Source organism: Salmo salar, chromosome 14 (genome assembly GCF_965601325.2).
Source record: "Salmo salar chromosome 14, fSalSal1, whole genome shotgun sequence".
NCBI lineage: Eukaryota > Metazoa > Chordata > Actinopteri > Salmoniformes > Salmonidae > Salmo > Salmo salar.
The window spans coordinates 98,632,780-98,652,750 of NC_138304.1; the positions used below are offsets into that span (position 1 = coordinate 98,632,780).

The 19,971-nt window shown below is 43.2% G+C and overlaps 1 protein-coding gene across 2 annotated transcripts in view; it reads left to right on the plus strand.

The window, feature by feature from the left end:
- The window catches only part of LOC106570585 (rap guanine nucleotide exchange factor 5), a 73,468-nt gene that overhangs the window by 23,446 nt on the left and 30,051 nt on the right, over positions 1-19,971 (plus strand). Inside the window, exons 4-6 of one of the 2 annotated variants that reach the window (XM_082961296.1) lie at positions 2,192-2,380; positions 15,397-15,542; positions 19,155-19,255. In XM_082961296.1, the coding sequence (XP_082817422.1) occupies positions 2,192-2,380; positions 15,397-15,542; positions 19,155-19,255 (436 nt within the window). Of the gene's footprint in view, positions 1-1,802; positions 2,381-15,396; positions 15,543-19,154; positions 19,256-19,971 lie in introns of those variants that run through there. The other variant, XM_082961297.1, reaches the window with a different exon arrangement.

A 19,971-nucleotide genomic window follows, 5' to 3' on the forward strand; every position in this document is an offset into this window, starting at 1 on the left:
CTAGTCTCTCTAATCTACTCTCCTCTACTCTCCTCTAGTCTCTCTAATCTAGTCTCCTCTACTCTCCTACTCTCCTCTACTCTCCTCTAGTCTCTCTAATCTACTCTCCTACTCTCCTCTACTCTCCTCTACTCTCCTCTACTCTCTCTAATCTACTCTCCTACTCTCCTCTACTCTCCTACTCTCCTCTAGTCTCTCTAATCTACTCTCCTCTACTCTCCTACTCTCCTCTACTCTCCTCTACTCTCCTCTACTCTCTCTAATCTACTCTCCTCTACTCTCCTCTACTCTCTCTAATCTACTCTCCTACTCTCCTCTACTCTCCTCTAGTCTCTCTAATCTACTCTCCTCTACTCTCCTCTACTCTCTCTCATCTACTCTCCTACTCTCCTCTACTCTCCTCTAGTCTCTCTAATCTACTCTCCTCTGCTCTCCTCTACTCTCTCTAATCTACTCTCCTACTCTCCTCTACTCTCCTCTACTCTCTCTAATCTACTCTCCTACTCTCCTCTACTCTCCTCTACTCTCCTCTACTCCTACTCTCCTCTACTATCCTCTTACTCTCTCTAATCTACTCTCCTCTACTCTCCTCTACTCTCCTCTAGTCTCTCTAATCTACTCTCCTCTACTCTCCTCTAGTCTCTCTAATCTACTCTCCTCTACTCTCCTCTAGTCTCTCTAATCTACTCTCCTCTACTCTCCTACTCTCCTCTACTCTCCTCTAGTCTCTCTAATCTACTCTCCTCTCCTCTACTCTCTCTAATCTACTCTCCTCTACTCTCCTACTCTCCTCTAGTCTCTCTAATCTACTCTCCTCTACTCTCCTCTAGTCTCTCTAATCTATTATCCTACTCTCCTCTACTCTCCAACTCTCCTCTACTCTCCTCTCTCTAATCTACTGTCCGCTACTCTCTCTAATCTACTGTCCGCTACTCTCTCTAATCTACTCTCTTCTACTCTCTCTAATTTATTCTCCTCTACTCTCTCTAATCTACTCTCCTACTCTCCTCTACTCTCCTCTACTCTCTCTAATCTATTCTCCTCTACTCTCTCTAATCTACTCTCCTACTCTCTCTAATCTACTCTCCTACTCTCCTCTACTCTCTCTAATCTATTCTCCTACTTTCCTCTACTCTCTCTAATCTATTCTCCTACTCTCTCCTACTCTCCTCTACTCTCCTCTACTCTCTCTAATATACTCTCCTCTTCTCTACTCTCTCTAATCTACTCTCCTCTACTCTCTCTAATCTATTCTCCTACTCTCTCCTACTCTCCTCTACTCTCTCTAATCTACTCTACTCTCTCTAATCTATTCTCCTCTACTCTCTCTAATCTATTCTCCTACTCTCCTGCCTTGTCCTATCAATTTCCTTGTTTCTGCCCCCTTCCTCCCCCTCTCTCGCTCTCTCTCAATTTCAATTTAAGGGTTTTGTTGGTATGGGAAACATATGTTTACATTGCCAAACCAAGTGAAATAGATGATAAACAAAAGTGAAACAAACAATATAAAATTCACAGTAAACAAAAGTTCCAAAAGAATAAAGACATTTCAAATGTATATATACAGTGTTGTTATGATGTGCAAATAGTTAAAGTACAAAAGGGAAAATAAATAAACATAAATATGGGTTGTATTTACAATGGTGTTTGTTCTTCACTGTTTGTTTCACTGTTCTTCACTATACACACACATGCTCTCTCTCTTTCTCTTTCTTCCTTTCCTCTCTCACTCTCTTTCTCTCTTTCTATTTCTCTCTCTTTCTCTCTCATGTCATGTCATGTCTGCCTTCGTAATTCCATGGGTTTATGTTATAGTCCCGTTCCAGTGGGACATCTGGGTGTGTTAGAGTTAGAGTTAAGGTAACCCTCTCCCGCCCAGACACAGTGTTTCTAAAGCCAGCCCTCTGCTAGGGAGGAGGCACCACCGCTGTTCAGAAGAACAGACATAGAGAGAGTGAGTTCAGATAGTTTGGGACAGCAAAGAGAGCACATAGAGAGAAAGAGAGAGGGATTTACAGACAGAGAGACAGGAAGAGACCCTGAGACAGACAGAAAGACAGACTGACAGTGAGAGTCGGGTAGATTTGATCGAAATAGAGAGGGTTATTTTGGGGTGTTAATCTGCCCTTATATTTAACCTCTGACCCCGATGATGTCGTTGGGTTGTGGACTAAGCTACCTGTTCTCTCAGCCCCCCTCCTTACAGCTGGGGGGGGTGTGTTCGCTCCGTGGCAACGTGGGGAGTGTGTGTGTGCGGCCTGACGGTGTGTGTGGACGAGAGGAGCTGACCAGACTAGAGCTGGTCCAGAGACTGGCTAAGGACGGCTGCAGACTGCTACAGAACCAGAACTACAGAGTACCAGACCACCGCAACCCCACCGTGAGTACACACACACACACACACAAGGTTTGGTGCTATCCAGATGTTTATTCCTTCATACGGTTCCTGTACCATACCAGGGTATACGGTGCACACAAGGGGCGCTATTTATTTCCAAACGTAAAAAATACAAATAAATATTTTTTTGTTTGTTTACTGACATACAAATTTAGGCAGCAGGGGTCTTTATCCAGGAGTTGATGAATTGTCTCCGCTGTAACCAAGAAGCTTGATCTTGCAAGCTAACCACTTAGCTATTAAGTTAGGAAACCAAATGCATAACTGGAGTCCTTATCTGGAGATCATTTATCTGGAGGTCATTTATCTGGAGATCATTTATCTGGAGATCATTTAGAGATCATTTATCTGGAGATCATTTAAAGATGATTTATCTGGAGATCATTTATCTGAAGATCATTTATCTGGAGATCATTTATCTGGAGATCATTTAGAGATCATTTATCTGGAGATCATTTAGAGGTCATTTATCTGGAGGTCATTTATCTGGAGGTCATTTATCTGGAGGTCATTTAGAGGTCATTTATCTGGAGGTCATTTAGAGGTCATTTATCTGGAGGTCATTTATCTGGAGGTCATTTATCTGGAGATCATTTAGAGATCATTTATCTGGAGATCATTTAAAGATGATTTATCTGGAGATCATTTATCTGGAGATCATTTATCTGGAGATCATTTAGAGATCATTTATCTGGAGATCATTTAGAGATCATTTATCTGGAGGTCATTTAGAGATCATTTATCTGGAGGTCATTTATCTGGAGGTCATTTAGAGGTCATTTATCTGGAGATCATTTAGAGGTCATTTATCTGGAGATCATTTATCTGGAGGTCATTTATCTGGAGGTCATTTATCTGGAGGTCATTTATCTGGAGATCATTTAGAGGTCATTTATCTGGAGGTCATTTATCTGGAGGTCATTTAGAGGTCATTTATCTGGAGGTCATTTAAAGATGATTTATCTGGAGATCATTTATCTGGAGATCATTTATTTGGAGGTCATTTAGAGATCATTTATCTGGAGAGCATTTATTTGGAGGTCATTTAGAGATCATTTATCTGGAGATCATTTATCTGGAGATCATTTAAAGATGATTTATCTGGAGATCATTTATCTGAAGATCATTTATCTGGAGATCATTTATCTGGAGATCATTTAGAGATCATTTATCTGGAGATCATTTAGAGATAATTTATCTGGAGATCATTTATCTGGAGGTCATTTAGAGATCATTTATCTGGAGATCATTTAGAGATCATTTATCTGGAGATCATTTAGAGATCATTTATCTGGAGATCATTTATCTGGAGATCATTTAGAGATCATTTATCTGGAGATCATTTAGAGATCATTTATCTGGAGATCATTTATCTGGAGATCATTTAGAGATCATTTATCTGGAGATCATTTAGAGATCATTTATCTGGAGATCATTTAGAGATCATTTATCTGGAGATAATTTATCTGGAGATCATTTAGAGGTCATTTATCTGGAGATAATTTATCTGGAGATCATTTAGAGATCATTTATCTGGAGATCATTTAGAGATCATTTATCTGGAGATCATTTATCTGGAGATCATTATCTGGAACATTTTAGTTCATTTAGTTTTTTGTGGAGCAAAGAAAATAGGGGGGAAATGAACTTAATATACTTTCTAATGACTAAATCCAAATCGAAACTGTAGAAATGATAATGAACCGACATTCATACAGTTTATTGACTGTCCAGCTCGATGAGTTTGACACCCCTGTCTTAGATAGTTAACTTATAGATGGTTATAAGCAGTGGTGTAGCCCTCACACATGCCTTGATTAGAGGCTGATATTATCTGATGACATCACTCACACATGCCTTGATTAGAGGCTGATATTATCTGATGACATCACTCACACATGCCTTGATTAGAGGCTGATATTATCTGATGACATCACTCACACATGACTTGATGAGAGGCTAAACAGGTCAACATTCAAAAGGCCGCTGGGCCAGACGGATTACCAGGACACCTACTCGGAGCATGAGCTGACCAACTGGCAAGTGTCTTCACAGACATTTTCAATAATAACAACATGTTTCAAGCAGACCACCATAGTCCCTGTGCCCAACAACACTAAGGTAACCTGCCTAAATGACTACCGACCCGTAGCACTCACGTCTGTAGCCATGAAGTGCTTTGAAAGGCTGGTCATGGCTCACATCAACACCATTATCCCAGAAACCCTAGACCCACTAAAATTCGCATACTGCCGCAACAGATCCACAGGAGGCCCCTCAGGGGTGCGTGTGTAGTCCCCTCCTGTACTCCCTGTTTACCCACGACTGCGCGGCCAAGCACGACACCAACACTATCATTAAGTTTGCTGACGACACAACAGTGGTAGGCCTGATGACCAACAAAGATGAGACAGCCTATAGGGAGGAGGTCAGAGACCTGACCATGTGGTCAACAACCTCTCCCTCAACGTGATCAAGACAAAGGAGATGATTGTGGACTATAGGAAAAGGAGGGCTGAGCATTCCCCCATTCACATCTATGGGGCTGTAGTGGAGCAGGTTGAGAGCTTCAAGCTCCTTGGTGTCCACATCACCAACAAACTATCATGGTCCAAACACACCAAGACAGTCGTGAAGAGGGTACGTGAACAATGCCTATTCCCCCTCAGGAAGCTGAAAAGACTTGGCATGGGTCCTATGATCCTAAAAACGTTCTACAGCTGCACCATCGAGAGCATTCTGACTGGTTACATCACTGCCTGGTATGGCAACTGCTCGGGATCTGACCGCAAGGCGCTGTGGGGAGAGAGGACAGTGCATCACTGGGGCCAAGCTTCCTGTCATCCAGGACCTCTACACCAGGCGGTGTCAGCCCTAAAAATTGTCCAAGACTCCAGCCACCCTAGTCATAGATTGTTCTTTCTGCTGCCGCACAGTAAGCGGTACCGGAGCACCAAGTCTAGGTTCAAAAGGCTTCTCAACAGCTTCTACCCCCAAGCCATAAAATTCCTGAACAGCTAATCAAATGGCTACCCAGACTACCCAGACTATTTGCATTGACCCCCCATTTTTTATTAATTGTTATTTTGTACACTGCTGCTACTCGCTGTTTATTATCTATGCATAGTCACTTCACCCCCACCTACATGTACATATTACCTTAGCTAACCTGTACCCCCACACTGCTGCTACTCACTGTTTATTATCTATGCATAGTCACTTCACCCTCACCTACATGTATAAATGACCTCTACTAACCTGTACCCCCACCTACATGTATAAATGACCTCTACTAACCTGTACCCCCACCTACATGTATAAATGACCTCTACTAACCTGTACCCCCACCTACATGTATAAATGACCTCTACTAACCTGTACCCCCACCTACATGTATAAATGACCTCTACTAACCTGTACCCCCACCTACATGTATAAATGACCTCTACTAACCTGTACCCCCACCTACATGTATAAATGACCTCTACTAACCTGTACCCCCACATACATGTATAAATGACCTCTACTAACCTGTACCCCCACCTACATGTATAAATGACCTCTACTAACCTGTACCCCCACCTACATGTATAAATGACCTCTACTAACCTGTACCCCCACATACATGTATAAATGACCTCTACTAACCTGTGCCCCCACCTACATGTATAAATGACCTCTACTAACCTGTACCCCCACCTACATGTATAAATGACCTCTACTAACCTGTACCCCCACCTACATGTATAAATGACCTCTACTAACCTGTGCCCCCACCTACATGTATAAATGACCTCTACTAACCTGTACCCCCACCTACATGTATAAATGACCTCTACTAACCTGTACCCCCACCTACATGTATAAATGACCTCTACTAACCTGTACCCCTACCTACATGTATAAATGACCTCTACTAACCTGTACCCCCACCTACATGTATAAATGACCTCTACTAACCTGTACCCCCACATACATGTATAAATGACCTCTACTAACCTGTACCCCCACCTACATGTATAAATGACCTCTACTAACCTGTACCCCCACCTACATGTACAAATGACCTCTACTAACCTGTACCCCCACCTACATGTATAAATTACCTCTACTAACCTGTACCCCCACCTACATGTATAAATGACCTCTACTAACCTGTACCCCCACCTACATGTATAAATTACCTCTACTAACCTGTACCCCCACCTACATGTATAAATGACCTCTACTAACCTGTACCCCCACCTACATGTATAAATGACCTCTACTAACCTGTACCCCCACCTACATGTATAAATTACCTCTACTAACTGCTGCTACTCTCTGTTTATTATCTATTCATAGTCACTTTAACTCTACCTACATGTACATATTACCTCAATTACCTCAACTAACCTGTACCCCGCAGATTGACTCTGTACCGGTACCCCTTGTATATAGCCTCTTTATTGTTATTTTTATTGTGTTACTTTTTTTAAACTTTATTTATTTAGTAAATATTTTCTTAACTCTTATTTTTCTTAAAACTGCATTGTTGGTTAAGGGTTTGTAAGTAAGCATTTTACGGTAAGGTTGTATTCAGCACATGTGACAAATAAAATGTGATTTGAGATTGTCTGATATGACATCACTCACACGTGCCCTGATTAGAGGCTGATGGTGTCTGATATGACATCACTCACATGTGCCCTGATTAGAGGCTGATGGTGTGTGATATGACATCACTCACATGTGCCCTGATTAGAGGCTGATGGTGTGTGATATGACATCACTCAGCAAGTGTTTCATTTCACATTCCTCAACTGTTACACACTTACTACCTGTCTACACTGCCTCTGTGTGTGTGTGTGTGTGTGTGTGTGTGTGTGTGTGTGTGTGTGTGTGTGTGTGTGTGTGTGTGTGTGTGTGTGTGTGTGTGTGTGGTGTGGTCTGTGTGTGTGTGTGTGTGTGTGTGTGGTGTCTGTGTGTGTGTGTGTGTGTGTGTGGTGTGTGGTGTCTGTGTGTGTGTGTGTGTGTGTGTGTGGTGTCTGTGTGTCTCTGTGTCTGTGTCTGTGTGTGTGTGTGTGTGTGTCTCTGTGTCTGTGTGTGTCTGTGTCTGTGTGTGTGTGTGTGTGTGGCAGTTCATTTGCTTAATGTTTCTCTCAAACATCATTCAGCGTATAGTCATTTATACTGCCCATATCTGTATTGTGATAGGTGTGCCTGGTTCTTGTAAAGGACGTGCAAACCACACACTCTATATACACACACACACACACACACACACACAAAGAAGTCGGTATAGGAACAGGAAGGGAACAGAGAGTACTTCCTGTAGCTGTTCCATGAGGCCCTCCTTTCCTTTTTAGCCGGACTTTACATCAGTGTTTCACAATGCAGTGTGTGTGTGTGTGTGTGTGTGTGTGTGTGTGTGTGTGTGTGTGTGTGTGTGTGTGTGTGTGTGTGTGTGTGTGTGTGTGTCTGTGTGTGTGTGTGTGTATGTATGCGTGTGTGTCTGTGTGTGTCTGTGTGTGTGTGTCTGTGTTTGACTAAATCAGCCAGGTCACCCGTGATACAAGCCAGTATTCCAACATGATTCCATGTCTGAGGACGTTGGGAGATGATGTGGAAACTGGCCACTAGGGGCAGCAGTGAGCTCTGTTACCTTCAAGCTGGTTTCAGTTTTGTTAGGGTTGTTGTGTACGGAGATGGTGGATGGGCGTAAGCATCAGCCTCTGAATTTAAAGGTTGCAAGTTCAAGTTAAAATCCATTTTTTTTATTCCAGTTTTAAACCTATCCCAAACCTTAACCCTTAACCCTAACCTTAACCATTTGGAGTAAATGTCTAACCTTAACCATTTGGAGTAAATGCCTAACCTTAACCACCTCGAAATGTAATGTTTGCAACAACTTCAACATTTTAGGTTTGAGAAACATGGATGAACGTGTAATTATGACGTGAGACTGTGAGAGCTAGTTGAACTGTATATATGTGATTCCCCTTCCTTTCCTTTTCTCTCTGCCTATATGTCAGCCAGTCTTCTGTTGGAACTAATGTGAAAGACCACTCTCTCTAATATAGAACATTCTGACCATTCCTTTCCTTTCAGTCCAGAACATTTTTTAACTCTGTTTTTCTATTTCATCCCTAGCGTACTTTCTCATACTGAATGGATGTTGTCTTGCGTGGGCAGTGACTCTCCAGAGAGAGAGAGAGAGAAAGAGAGAGAGAGAGAGAGAGAGAGAGAGAGAGAGAGAGAGAGAGAGAGAGAGAGAGAGAGAGAGAGAGAGAGAGAGAGAGAGAGAGAGAGAGAGAGAGAGAGAGAGAGAGAGAGAGAGAGAGAGAGAGAGAGAGAGAGAGAGAGAGAGAGAGAGAGAGAGAGAGAGAGAGAGAGAGAGAGAGAGAGAGAGAGAGAGAGAGAGAGAGAGAGAGAGAGAGAGAGAGAGAGAGAGAGAGAGAGAGAGAGAGAGAGAGAGTGTTGTTTTTGGAGTGCCTGTAAAGGATAGTGTGTGTTGTTTTTTGGAGAGAGTGTGTTTGTGTTGCCGTTAGATAAACTGTTTGTTATCAGGAACATTTTTCCCAGCGTCCTCTAGGGCACTGTTGGTGAAATTAGGTATTTTCATAAAGTTACATAACATCTGATCTGGACCACCACAGACACACACACACACACACAGTCATACACACAGTCACACACACAGGTCTGGCCAATGAGCACCGGGTCTGGATTGAGGGGCCACTTAAAGGCCTGTAGAGTTAACTTAGATAACTAGTCAAATTCCTACTATAACCATTCTCGCTCTGTCTTAACCGTTAGACCAAGGAGAAGGCAGGCTAGGGCTGGGGCTGGGGGGAGAGAGGCCTGGGGGGAGAGAGGACAGGGGAGGGCTGGGGGGTTGAGGAAAGGGGAGAGCTGGGGGGAGAGAGGACATGGGAGGGCTGGGGGGAGAGAGGGCTGGGGGGAGAGGAAAGGGGAGGGCTGGGGGGAGAGAGGACATGGGAGGGCTGGGGGGAGAGAGGGCTGGGGGGAGAGGAAAGGGGAGGGCTGGGGGGAGAGAGGACATGGGAGTGCTGGGGGGAGAGAGGACATGGGAGGGCTGGGGGGAGAAAGGACATGGGAGGGCTGGGGGAGAGAGGACAGGGGAGGTCTCGGAGGGGAGAGGGCTGGGGGGGAGAGGAAAGGGGAGGGCTGGGGGAGAGAGGACAGGGGAGGTCTCGGAGGGGAGTGGGCTGGGGGAGAGAGGACATGGGAGGGCTGGGGGAGAGAGGACAGGGGAGGTCTCGGAGGGGAGTGGGCTGGGGAGAGAGGACATGGGAGGGCTGGAGGGAGAAAGGACATGGGAGGGCTGGGGGGAGAGAGGAAAGGGGAGGGCTAGGAGGAGAGAGGGCTGGGAGAGAGAGGACAAGGGAGGGCTGGGGGGAGAGAGGACATGGGAGGGCTAGGAGGAGAGAGGGCTGGGGGGAGAGAGGACAAGTGATGGCGGATAGGAAGGATAACACCTGGTGAGAGGATCAGATGACATCATCATCTGCCGAGCACCTGGTAAGGGGGCCATTAACACATGAGTCATCAGAAAGCACACAGTCTGGGTGTATTGAGTAGTTTTGGTCCTGCTGCGACAGATGTGTGTGTGTGATTGGTGTGTTTGTAGGGAGGGGTAACCCTGTATCAGATATCAGACAGTCCTTTTCATCTGCCGCTCACAAGGACTTGATGGTGTGTGTGTGTGTGTGTGTGTGTGTGTGTGTGTGTGTGTGTGTGTGTGTGTGTGTGTGTGTGTGTGTGTGTGTGTGTGTGTGTGTGTGTGTGTGTGTGTGTGTGTGTGTGTGTGTGTGTGTGTGTGTGTGTGTGTGTGTCCTTGCTCCATTATACAACTAAACTATACCATTGTACTATACTACTATACTATACTACTAAACTATTAAACTATACCGATACACTATACTACTAAACTATACCACTATACTACTAAACAATACCACTATACTATACTGCTCAAATATACCACTATACTATACTACTCAAATATACCACTATACTATACTACTCAAATATACCACTATACTATACAGCTGAACTATACCACTGAACTATACTACTAAACTATACCACTATACTATACTACCATACTACTCAAATATACCACTATACAACTAAACTATACCACTGTACTATACTACTATACTATACTACTAAACTATTAAACTATACCGATACACTATACTACTAAACTATACCACTATACTACTAAACAATACCACTATACTGCTCAAATATACCACTATACTATACTACTCAAATATACCACTATACTATACTACTCAAATATACCACTATACTATACAGCTGAACTATACCACTGTACTATACTACTACACTATACTACTAAACTATACCACTATACTATACTACCATACTACTCAAATATACCACTATACAACTAAACCATACCACTGTACTATACTACTATACTATACTACTAAACTATTAAACTATACCGATATACTATACTACTAAACTATACCACTATACTAATAAACTATACCACTATACTATACTACTCAAATATACCACTATACTATACAGCTGAACTATACCACTGTACTATACTACTACACTATACTACTAAACTATACCACTATACTATACTACCATACTACTCAAATATACCACTATACAACTAAACCATGCCACTGTACTATACTACTATACAACTGTACTATACTACTAAACTATACCACTGTACTATACAACTAAACTATACCACTGTACTATACTACTATACAACTGTACTATACTACTGAACTATACCACTGTACAACTGTACTATACTACTGACCTATACCACTATACTATACTACTGAACTATACCACTGTACTATACAACTGTTCTATACTGCTGAACTATACCACTATACTATACTACTAAACTATGCCACTGTACTATACCACTAAACTGTTAAATTATACTGCTATACTATACTATACTATACTACTAAACTATAATACTATACTATACTACGCAACTATGCCACTAAACTACTGAACTATACCGCTATACTACACTACTAAACTACAACTATACCACTATACTATACTACTAAACTATACCGCAAAGCTATACTACTATACTATACCACTACACTATACTTCTATACTACTACACCATACTACTATACTATACTGCCAAGCTATACTATTATACAACTAAACTATACCACTATACTATTCTACTGCGCTACAGTACTATACCATACCACAATGCTACTATACTACACTATACTACCATGCTATGCCATTATACTATACTATACTACTATACTATGCCACCGTAATATACTACTACACTATACCACTATACTATATATATATATATATATATATATATATATATATATATATATATATATATATATATATATACACATTTAAAAAAAATATTTAACCTTTATTTAACCAGGTGTATGCATCTGTCTGTGCCAATGTTTGTGTTGCTTCACAGTCCCTGCTGTTTCATAAGGTGTTTTTTAATCTGTTTTTGAAATCTTATTTTACTGCTTGAGTCAGTTACTTGATGTGGAATAGAGTTCCATGTAATCATGGCTCTATGTAGTTCGGTGTGCCTCCCATAAAGTAGTGTAGTTTAGCGGTATAGTAGTAGTATAGTTGTGTAGTTTAGTTGTATAGTTTAGTAGCATATCAGTATAGCATAGTAGTATAGTACAGTAGTATAGTATAATAGTGTAGTTTAGCAGTATAGCATAGTTTAGTAGTATAGCAGAGTAGTATAGTATAGCAGTATAGTATAGTAGCATAGTAGTATAGCTTAGTAGTACAGTATAGTTCGGCAGTATATTAGTATAGCATAGCAGTATAGTATAGTTTAGTAGTGTAGTGTGGCGGCGCTGTATAGTAGTATAGTACAGTGGAATAGTACAGTAGCATTGTGGCATAGTTTAGTAGTATAGTTTAGTAGTATAGTATAGCGGTATAGTTTAATAGTATGGTATAGTATAGTAGTATAACATAGTAGTATAGCGTAGTATAGTATTGGGGCAGCACGTAGCCAAGTGGTTAGTGTTGGGCCAGTAACCGAAAGGTTGCTAGAGCGAATCCCTGAGCTGACAAGGTAAAAATCTGTCGTTCTGCCTCTGAACAAGGCAGTTAACCCACTGTTCCTAGGCCGCCATTGAAAATAAGAATTTGTTCTTAACTGACTTGCCTAGTTAAATAAAGGTGAAATAACATTTTTTCTAAAAATAAATACACACACACACACACACACACACAATAACATACGCACTATACACACATATGGATTTAGTAATGTAGATATGTGGTGGAGAAGGGGCCTGAGGGCACACAGTGTGTTGTGAAATCTGTGAATGTATTATAATGTTTTTAAAATTGTATAAACTGCCTTAATTTTGTTGGACCCCAGGAAGAGTAGCTGCTGCTTTGGCATTGGTATTGTATAGCATTCTGTCTGTACTTTATAAATACAAATACACATATTACTAAACTACACTGCTATACTATGCTATACTACCATACTACTATGCTATACTACTATACTACCGAACTATACTACTGAACTATACTAGACTGCTATACTACTATGCTATACTACTATCCTATGCTACCATAGTATACAAAAGTAAACTATACTATACTATTATGCTAAACTACTAAACTATACTACTATACAATACTACTATACAATACCAAACTATACTACTAACGTATACTATACTATTATGCTACTGTACTATACTACTAAATTATACTATATATTATACTATACCATACTACTATACTACTACTATACTATACTACTAAATTATATATTATACAATACTAAACTATAATACTAAACTATTCTATACCACTAAATTATACTGCTATACTATACAATGCTGACCTATACTACTAAAGTGTTCTATGCTCCTATGCTGTACTACTACACTACAAAACGATACTATCCTACTATACAATAATAAACTATAATACTATACTACTGAAGTATACTACTGCTCTGCTATACTGCTATACTACTAAACCATACTACTGTACTATACAGTACTAAACTATATTCCTGTACAGCTAAAGTATACTATACTACTATGCTATACTACCATGCTACTAAACTATACTATACAATACCAAACTATAAAAACTATATTACACTACCAAAGTATGCTATTATGCTACTGTACTATTGTCACGTTCGCTATCTTCAAACTCCCGATCATAAATAAACCAAGGTGCAGCGTGCATGGAATTCCACATCTTTTAATGAAGATGAAACTCACCAAAACAACAAACAGGTGAAAAACGAAACGTGACGTTCTGGGGCTGCTCAAAGGCAGCTACACAAAAACAAGATCCCACAATCACAGGTGGAAAAAGGGCTACCTAAGTATGATTCCCAATCAGAGACAACGATAGACAGCTGCCTCTGATTAGGAACCATACTCGGCCAAAAACAAAGAAATAAACAACATAGAATGCCCACCCCACATCACACCCTGACCTAACCACATAGAGAAATAAAACGTCTCTCTAAGGTCAGCGTGACAACTATACTACTAAATTATACTACTGAACTATACTACTATACTAAAATAAATGTACCACTATACTACAATACTATATTACTATGCTATACTAATGTACGGTAGTGCTATACTAATATACGATACTATTATACTAATATAATATACTACACTTCAATACGACTATACTATACTACTATACTACTTACTATTCTATACTACTATACTACTATGTTATACTACTATACTATACAGCACTACTACTGATGTACCATTCAGTCTACACAATACCAATGGATCACAGTAGGTGTGTGGCACTTTAATTTGGGAAGACGGGCTCGTGGTAATGACTGGAGCGTAACAGGTGGGAATGGTATCAAATACATCAAACAGACGGTTTCCAGGTGTTTGATGCCATTCCATTTGATCCGTTCCAGACATTATTATGAGCCGTCCTCCCCTCACCAGCCTCCACTGCAATGGACCCTTCAGTCTATACAATACCAATGGACCCTTCTGTCTATACAATACCAATGGACCCTTCGGTCTATACAATACCAATGGACCCTTCTGTCTATACAATACCAATGGACCTTTCTGTCTATACTCTATACAATACCAATGGACCATTCTGTCTATACAATACCAATGGACCCTTCTGTCTATACAATACCAATGGACCCTTCTGTCTATACAATACCAATGGACCATTCTGTCTATACAATACCAATGGACCATTCTGTCTATACAATACCAATGGACCATTCTGGCTATACAATATCAATGGACCATTCTGTCTATACAATATCAATGGACCATTCTGTCTATACAATACCAATGGACCATTCTGTCTATACTCTATACAATACCAATGGACCATTCTGTCTATACAATACCAATGGACCCTTCTGTCTATACAATACCAATGGACCATTCTGTCTATACTCTATACAATACCAATGGACCATTATGTCTATACTCTATACAATACCAATGGACCATTCTGTCTATACTCTATACAATACCAATGGACCCTTCTGTCTATACAATATCAATGGACCATTCTGTCTATACAATACCAATGGACCATTCTGTCTATACTCTATACAATACCAATGGACCATTCTGTCTATACTCTATACAATACCAATGGACCATTCTGTCTATACTCTATACAATACCAATGGATCATTCTGTCTATACTCTATACAATACCAATGGACCATTCTGTCGATACAATACCAATGGACCCTTCTGTCTATACAATACCAATGGACCATTCTGTCTATACAATACCAATGTACCATTCTGTCTATACAATACCAATGTACCATTCTGTCTATACAATACCAATGGACCATTCTGTCTATACAATACCAATGGACCATTCTGTCTATACAATACCAATGGACCATTCTGTCTATACTCTATATCACCTCTTTCTCTCTATACCTCTCTCAGGGAGAGGTGGTAGGGAGGGTGTGTCTTAAGGAAAGGGGGCGGGATGTCCTTGTGCTACAGAGAGTGCCATCATCAGTGACATCATCACCTAACCCCGCCTCATCGCCATCAGGGGGAGGAGCCAGAGAAGAAGATGGAGAGAAGAGGTCAGTATCCTATTTCTATTTCGCTCTGTCCCTCTCAACCTGTCTCTGTCCCTCTCAACCTGTCTCTGTCCCTCTCAACCTGTCTCTGTCCCTCTCAACCTGTCTCTGTCCCTCTCAACCTGTCTCTGTGCCTCTCAACCTGTCCCTGTCCCTCTCAACCTGTCTCTGTCCCTCTCAACCCGTCTCTGTCCCTCTCAACCTGTCTCTGTCCCTCTCAACCTGTCCCTGTCCCTCTCAACCTGTCTCTGTCCCTCTCAACCTGTCTCTGTCCCTCTCAACCTGTCTCTGTCCTTCTCAACCTGTCTCTGTCCCTCTCAACCTGTCTCTGTCCTTCTCAACCTGTCTCTGTCCCTCTCAACCTGTCCCTGTCCCTCTCAACCTGTCCCTGTCCCTCTCAACCTGTCCCTGTCCCTCTCAACCTGTCTCTGTGCCTCTCAACCTGTCTCTGTCCCTCTCAACCTGTCTCTGTCCCTCTCAACCTGTCTCTGTGCCTCTCAACCTGTCTCTGTCCCTCTCAACCTGTCTCTGTCCCTCTCAACCTGTCTCTGTGCCTCTCAACCTGTCTCTGTCCCTCTCAACCTGTCTCTGTGCCTCTCATCCTGTCTCTGTGTCCCTCAACCTGTCTCTGTGCCTCTCAACCTGTCTCTGTCCCTCTCAACCTGTCTCTGTGCCTCTCAACCTGTCTCTGTGCCTCTCAACCTGTCAACCTGTCTCAGTCACTCTCAACCTGTCTCTGTGCCGCTCAACCTGTCTCTGTGCCTCTCAACCTGTCTCTGTCCCTCTCAACCTGTCTCTGTGCCTCTCAACCTGTCTCTGTGCCGCTCAACCTGTCTCTGTCCCTCTCAACCTGTCTCTGTGCCTCTCAACCTGTCTCTGTGCCTCTCAACCTGTCTCTGTGCCTCTCAACCTGTCTCTGTGCCTCTTAACCTGTCTCTGTCCCTCTCAACCTGTCAACCTGTCTCTGTGCCTCTCAACCTGTCCCTGTGCCTCTCAACCTGTCTCTGTTACTCTCAACCTGTCTCTGTCACTCTCAACCTGTCTCTGTCACTCTCAACCTGTCTCTGTCACTCTCAACCTGTCTCTGTCCCTCTCAACCTGTCAACCTGTCTCTGTGCCTCTCAACCTGTCTCTGTCACTCTCAACCTGTCTCGGTCACTCTCAACCTGTCAACCTGTCTCTGTCCCTCTCAACCTGTCTCTGTCACTCTCAACCTGTCTCGGTCACTCTCAACCTGTCAACCTGTCTCTGTGCCTCTCAATCTGTCTCTGTCACTCTCAACCTGTCTCTGTCCCTTTCAACCTGTCTCTGTCCCTCTCAACCTGTCTCTGTCCCTCTCAACCTGTCTCTGTCACGCTCAACCTGTCAACCTGTCTCTGTCACTCTCAACCTGTCAACCTGTCTCGGTCACTCTCAACCTGTCTCTGTGCCTCTCAACCTGTCTCTGTCACTCTCAACCTGTCTCTGTCCCTCTCAACCTGTCTCTGTCACTCTCAACCTGTCAACCTGTCTCTGTCACTCTCAACCTGTCTCTGTCCCTCTCAACCTGTCCCTGTCCCTCTCAACCTGTCCCTGTCCCTCTCAACCTGTCCCTGTCCCTCTCAACCTGTCTCTGTGCCTCTCAACCTGTCTCTGTCCCCCTCAACCTGTCTCTGTGCCTCTCAACCTGTCTCTGTGCCTCTCAACCTGTCTCTGTCCCTCTCAACCTGTCTCTGTGCCTCTCAACCTGTCTCTGTCCCTCTCAACCTGTCTCTGTGCCTCTCATCCTGTCTCTGTGTCCCTCAACCTGTCTCTGTGCCTCTCAACCTGTCTCTGTCCCTCTCAACCTGTCTCTGTGCCTCTCAACCTGTCTCTGTGCCTCTCAACTTGTCTCTGTCCCTCTCAACCTGTCAACCTGTCTCAGTCACTCTCAACCTGTCTCTGTGCCGCTCAACCTGTCTCTGTGCCGCTCAACCTGTCTCTGTCCCTCTCAACCTGTCTCTGTCCCTCTCAACCTGTCTCTGTCCCTCTCAACCTGTCTCTGTGCCTCTCAACCTGTCTCTGTGCCTCTCAACCTGTCTCTGTGCCTCTCAACCTGTCTCTGTGCCTCTTAACCTGTCTCTGTCCCTCTCAACCTGTCAACCTGTCTCTGTGCCTTTCAACCTGTCCCTGTGCCTCTCAACCTGTCCCTGTGCCTCTCAACCTGTCTCTGTTACTCTCAACCTGTCTCTGTCACTCTCAACCTGTCTCTGTCACTCTCAACCTGTCTCTGTCACTCTCAACCTGTCTCTGTCCCTCTCAACCTGTCAACCTGTCTCTGTGCCTCTCAACCTGTCTCTGTCACTCTCAACCTGTCTCGGTCACTCTCAACCTGTCAACCTGTCTCTGTCCCTCTCAACCTGTCTCTGTCCCTCTCAACCTGTCTCTGTCACGCTCAACCTGTCAACCTGTCTCTGTCACTCTCAACCTGTCAACCTGTCTCGGTCACTCTCAACCTGTCTCTGTGCCTCTCAACCTGTCTCTGTCACTCTCAACCTGTCTCTGTCCCTCTCAACCTGTCTCTGTCACTCTCAACCTGTCAACCTGTCTCTGTCACTCTCAACCTGTCTCTGTCGCTCTCAAACTGAGACAGAGACAGGGAGAGAGCGAGAGAGAGACAGAAACAGGGAGAGAGAGACAGATGGACAGAGGGAGACAGAGAGAGAGACAGAGAGAGAGAGCGAGTGAGAGACAGGGAGAGAGAGAGACAGAAACGGAGAAAGCGACAGAGAGAGAGACAGAGAGCGAGAGACAGAGACAGGGAGAGAGCGAGTGAGAGAGAGACAGAGAGAGAGAATAGTTTTCTTGTCTTGAAGGGAGAAAGCAAGACTGTTTTCTGCCTGGAGGGTGTGTTTGCGCTTTATAAAGGGAGTGTGTGTGTGTGTGTGGGGGGGGGGGGGGGGGGGCTGTGGGAGTGCTTCTGGTGTTAGGCAGGGAGAGCGGAGGCCTCAGTACATCTCCTTTTGGCAGTCAGGGGGAGCAGGCCAGAGCACCCTGGCCGGGCATGTTGCACTAGGGAGAGGGGGTCCTCTGGAGGAATTGGGATGGATCAGAGAACTGTCACACTAGTGGAGGCAGAAGATGAAGAGGCTGGTGATGATGATGATGACCGTAGTAGTAGTAGTAGTAGTAGTAGTAGTAGTAGTACTGTCCCGACCTTCAACGTCCCTTACCTGCGTTACATTGATGATGAGGATGATGAGGATGAAGATGACTGGAGTAGTCTACCTTACATTGATGAGGAAGGGGGGGATGAGGAGGAAGAAGAGGACAGGGATGAAGGCGAGAGGAGAGGTAGCAGCTCTGAGGAATACTCCTCCTGCTGTTCCTCCTGTGCTTCTGGCAGGTGTGTGTGCATTCATGTTTGTGTGTGTGTGTGTGTGTGTGTGTGTGTGTGTGTGTGTGTGTGTGTGTGTGTGTGTGTGTGTGTGTGTGTGTGTGTGTGTGTGTGTGTGTGTGTGTGTGTGTGTGTGTGTGTGTGTGCATTCATGTTTGTGTGTGTGTGTGTGTGTGTGTGTGTGTGTGTGTGTGTGTGTGTGTGTGTGTGTGTGTGTGTGTGTGTGTGTGTGTGTGTGTGTAACTCTTCTCTGTGTGTAGGTATGTGGTGGTGTCTGGAACACCACTGAAGATTCTAGAACACCTGCTGAGTGACCTACGACTGGACGACCAGAGAGGAACGCCAGAGAGCAGAGAGTCTGGTTAGCACACACCCACACACACACACACACACTGAAGGACTTCATTTGTGTGTTTGTAAGGTATCCACCCACTCTGTCCTGGTTCAAAACGTGCTGTCACTTCCTTATGTTATAAAATAGATTTTAGCAAGACAAATCTGATTGTTCCTGTTCTGAATGGTTCAGGAGGGTTTTTCTCTAACATATCATTAGCATTATATCCAAAAAGTCGGATTTCAGAAACAAATTCATCTGATAATAAGGACTGAGCTCTGTTGACATAACGTTGTTGGGTTCTCCTAAGATCTTTTGAGGATTTACATTTTGTGGCCGTGGTCTTCAAAGTTGTTTCCGCGGGTCACAACAAGCGAAATTAAATGTAGAAGGCTTTGAAATAACAAGTTGAATTAAATGTAAAAGGCTTTGAAATAACAAGCTGAATTAAATGTAAAAGGCTTTGAAATTAACGTTTACGTTTACGTCATTTAGCAGACACTTATCCAGAGCGACTTACAAATTGGTGCATTCACCTTATGATATCCAGTGGAACAACCACTTTACAATAGTACATCTATATCTTTTTTGGGGGGGGGGGTTAGAAGGATTACTTAATCCTATCCCAGGTATTCCTTAAAGAGGTGGGGTTTCAGGTGTCTCCGGAAGGTGGTGATTGACTCTGGCGTCGTGAGGGAACTTGTTCCACCATTGGGGTGCCAGAGCAGCGAACAGTTTTGACT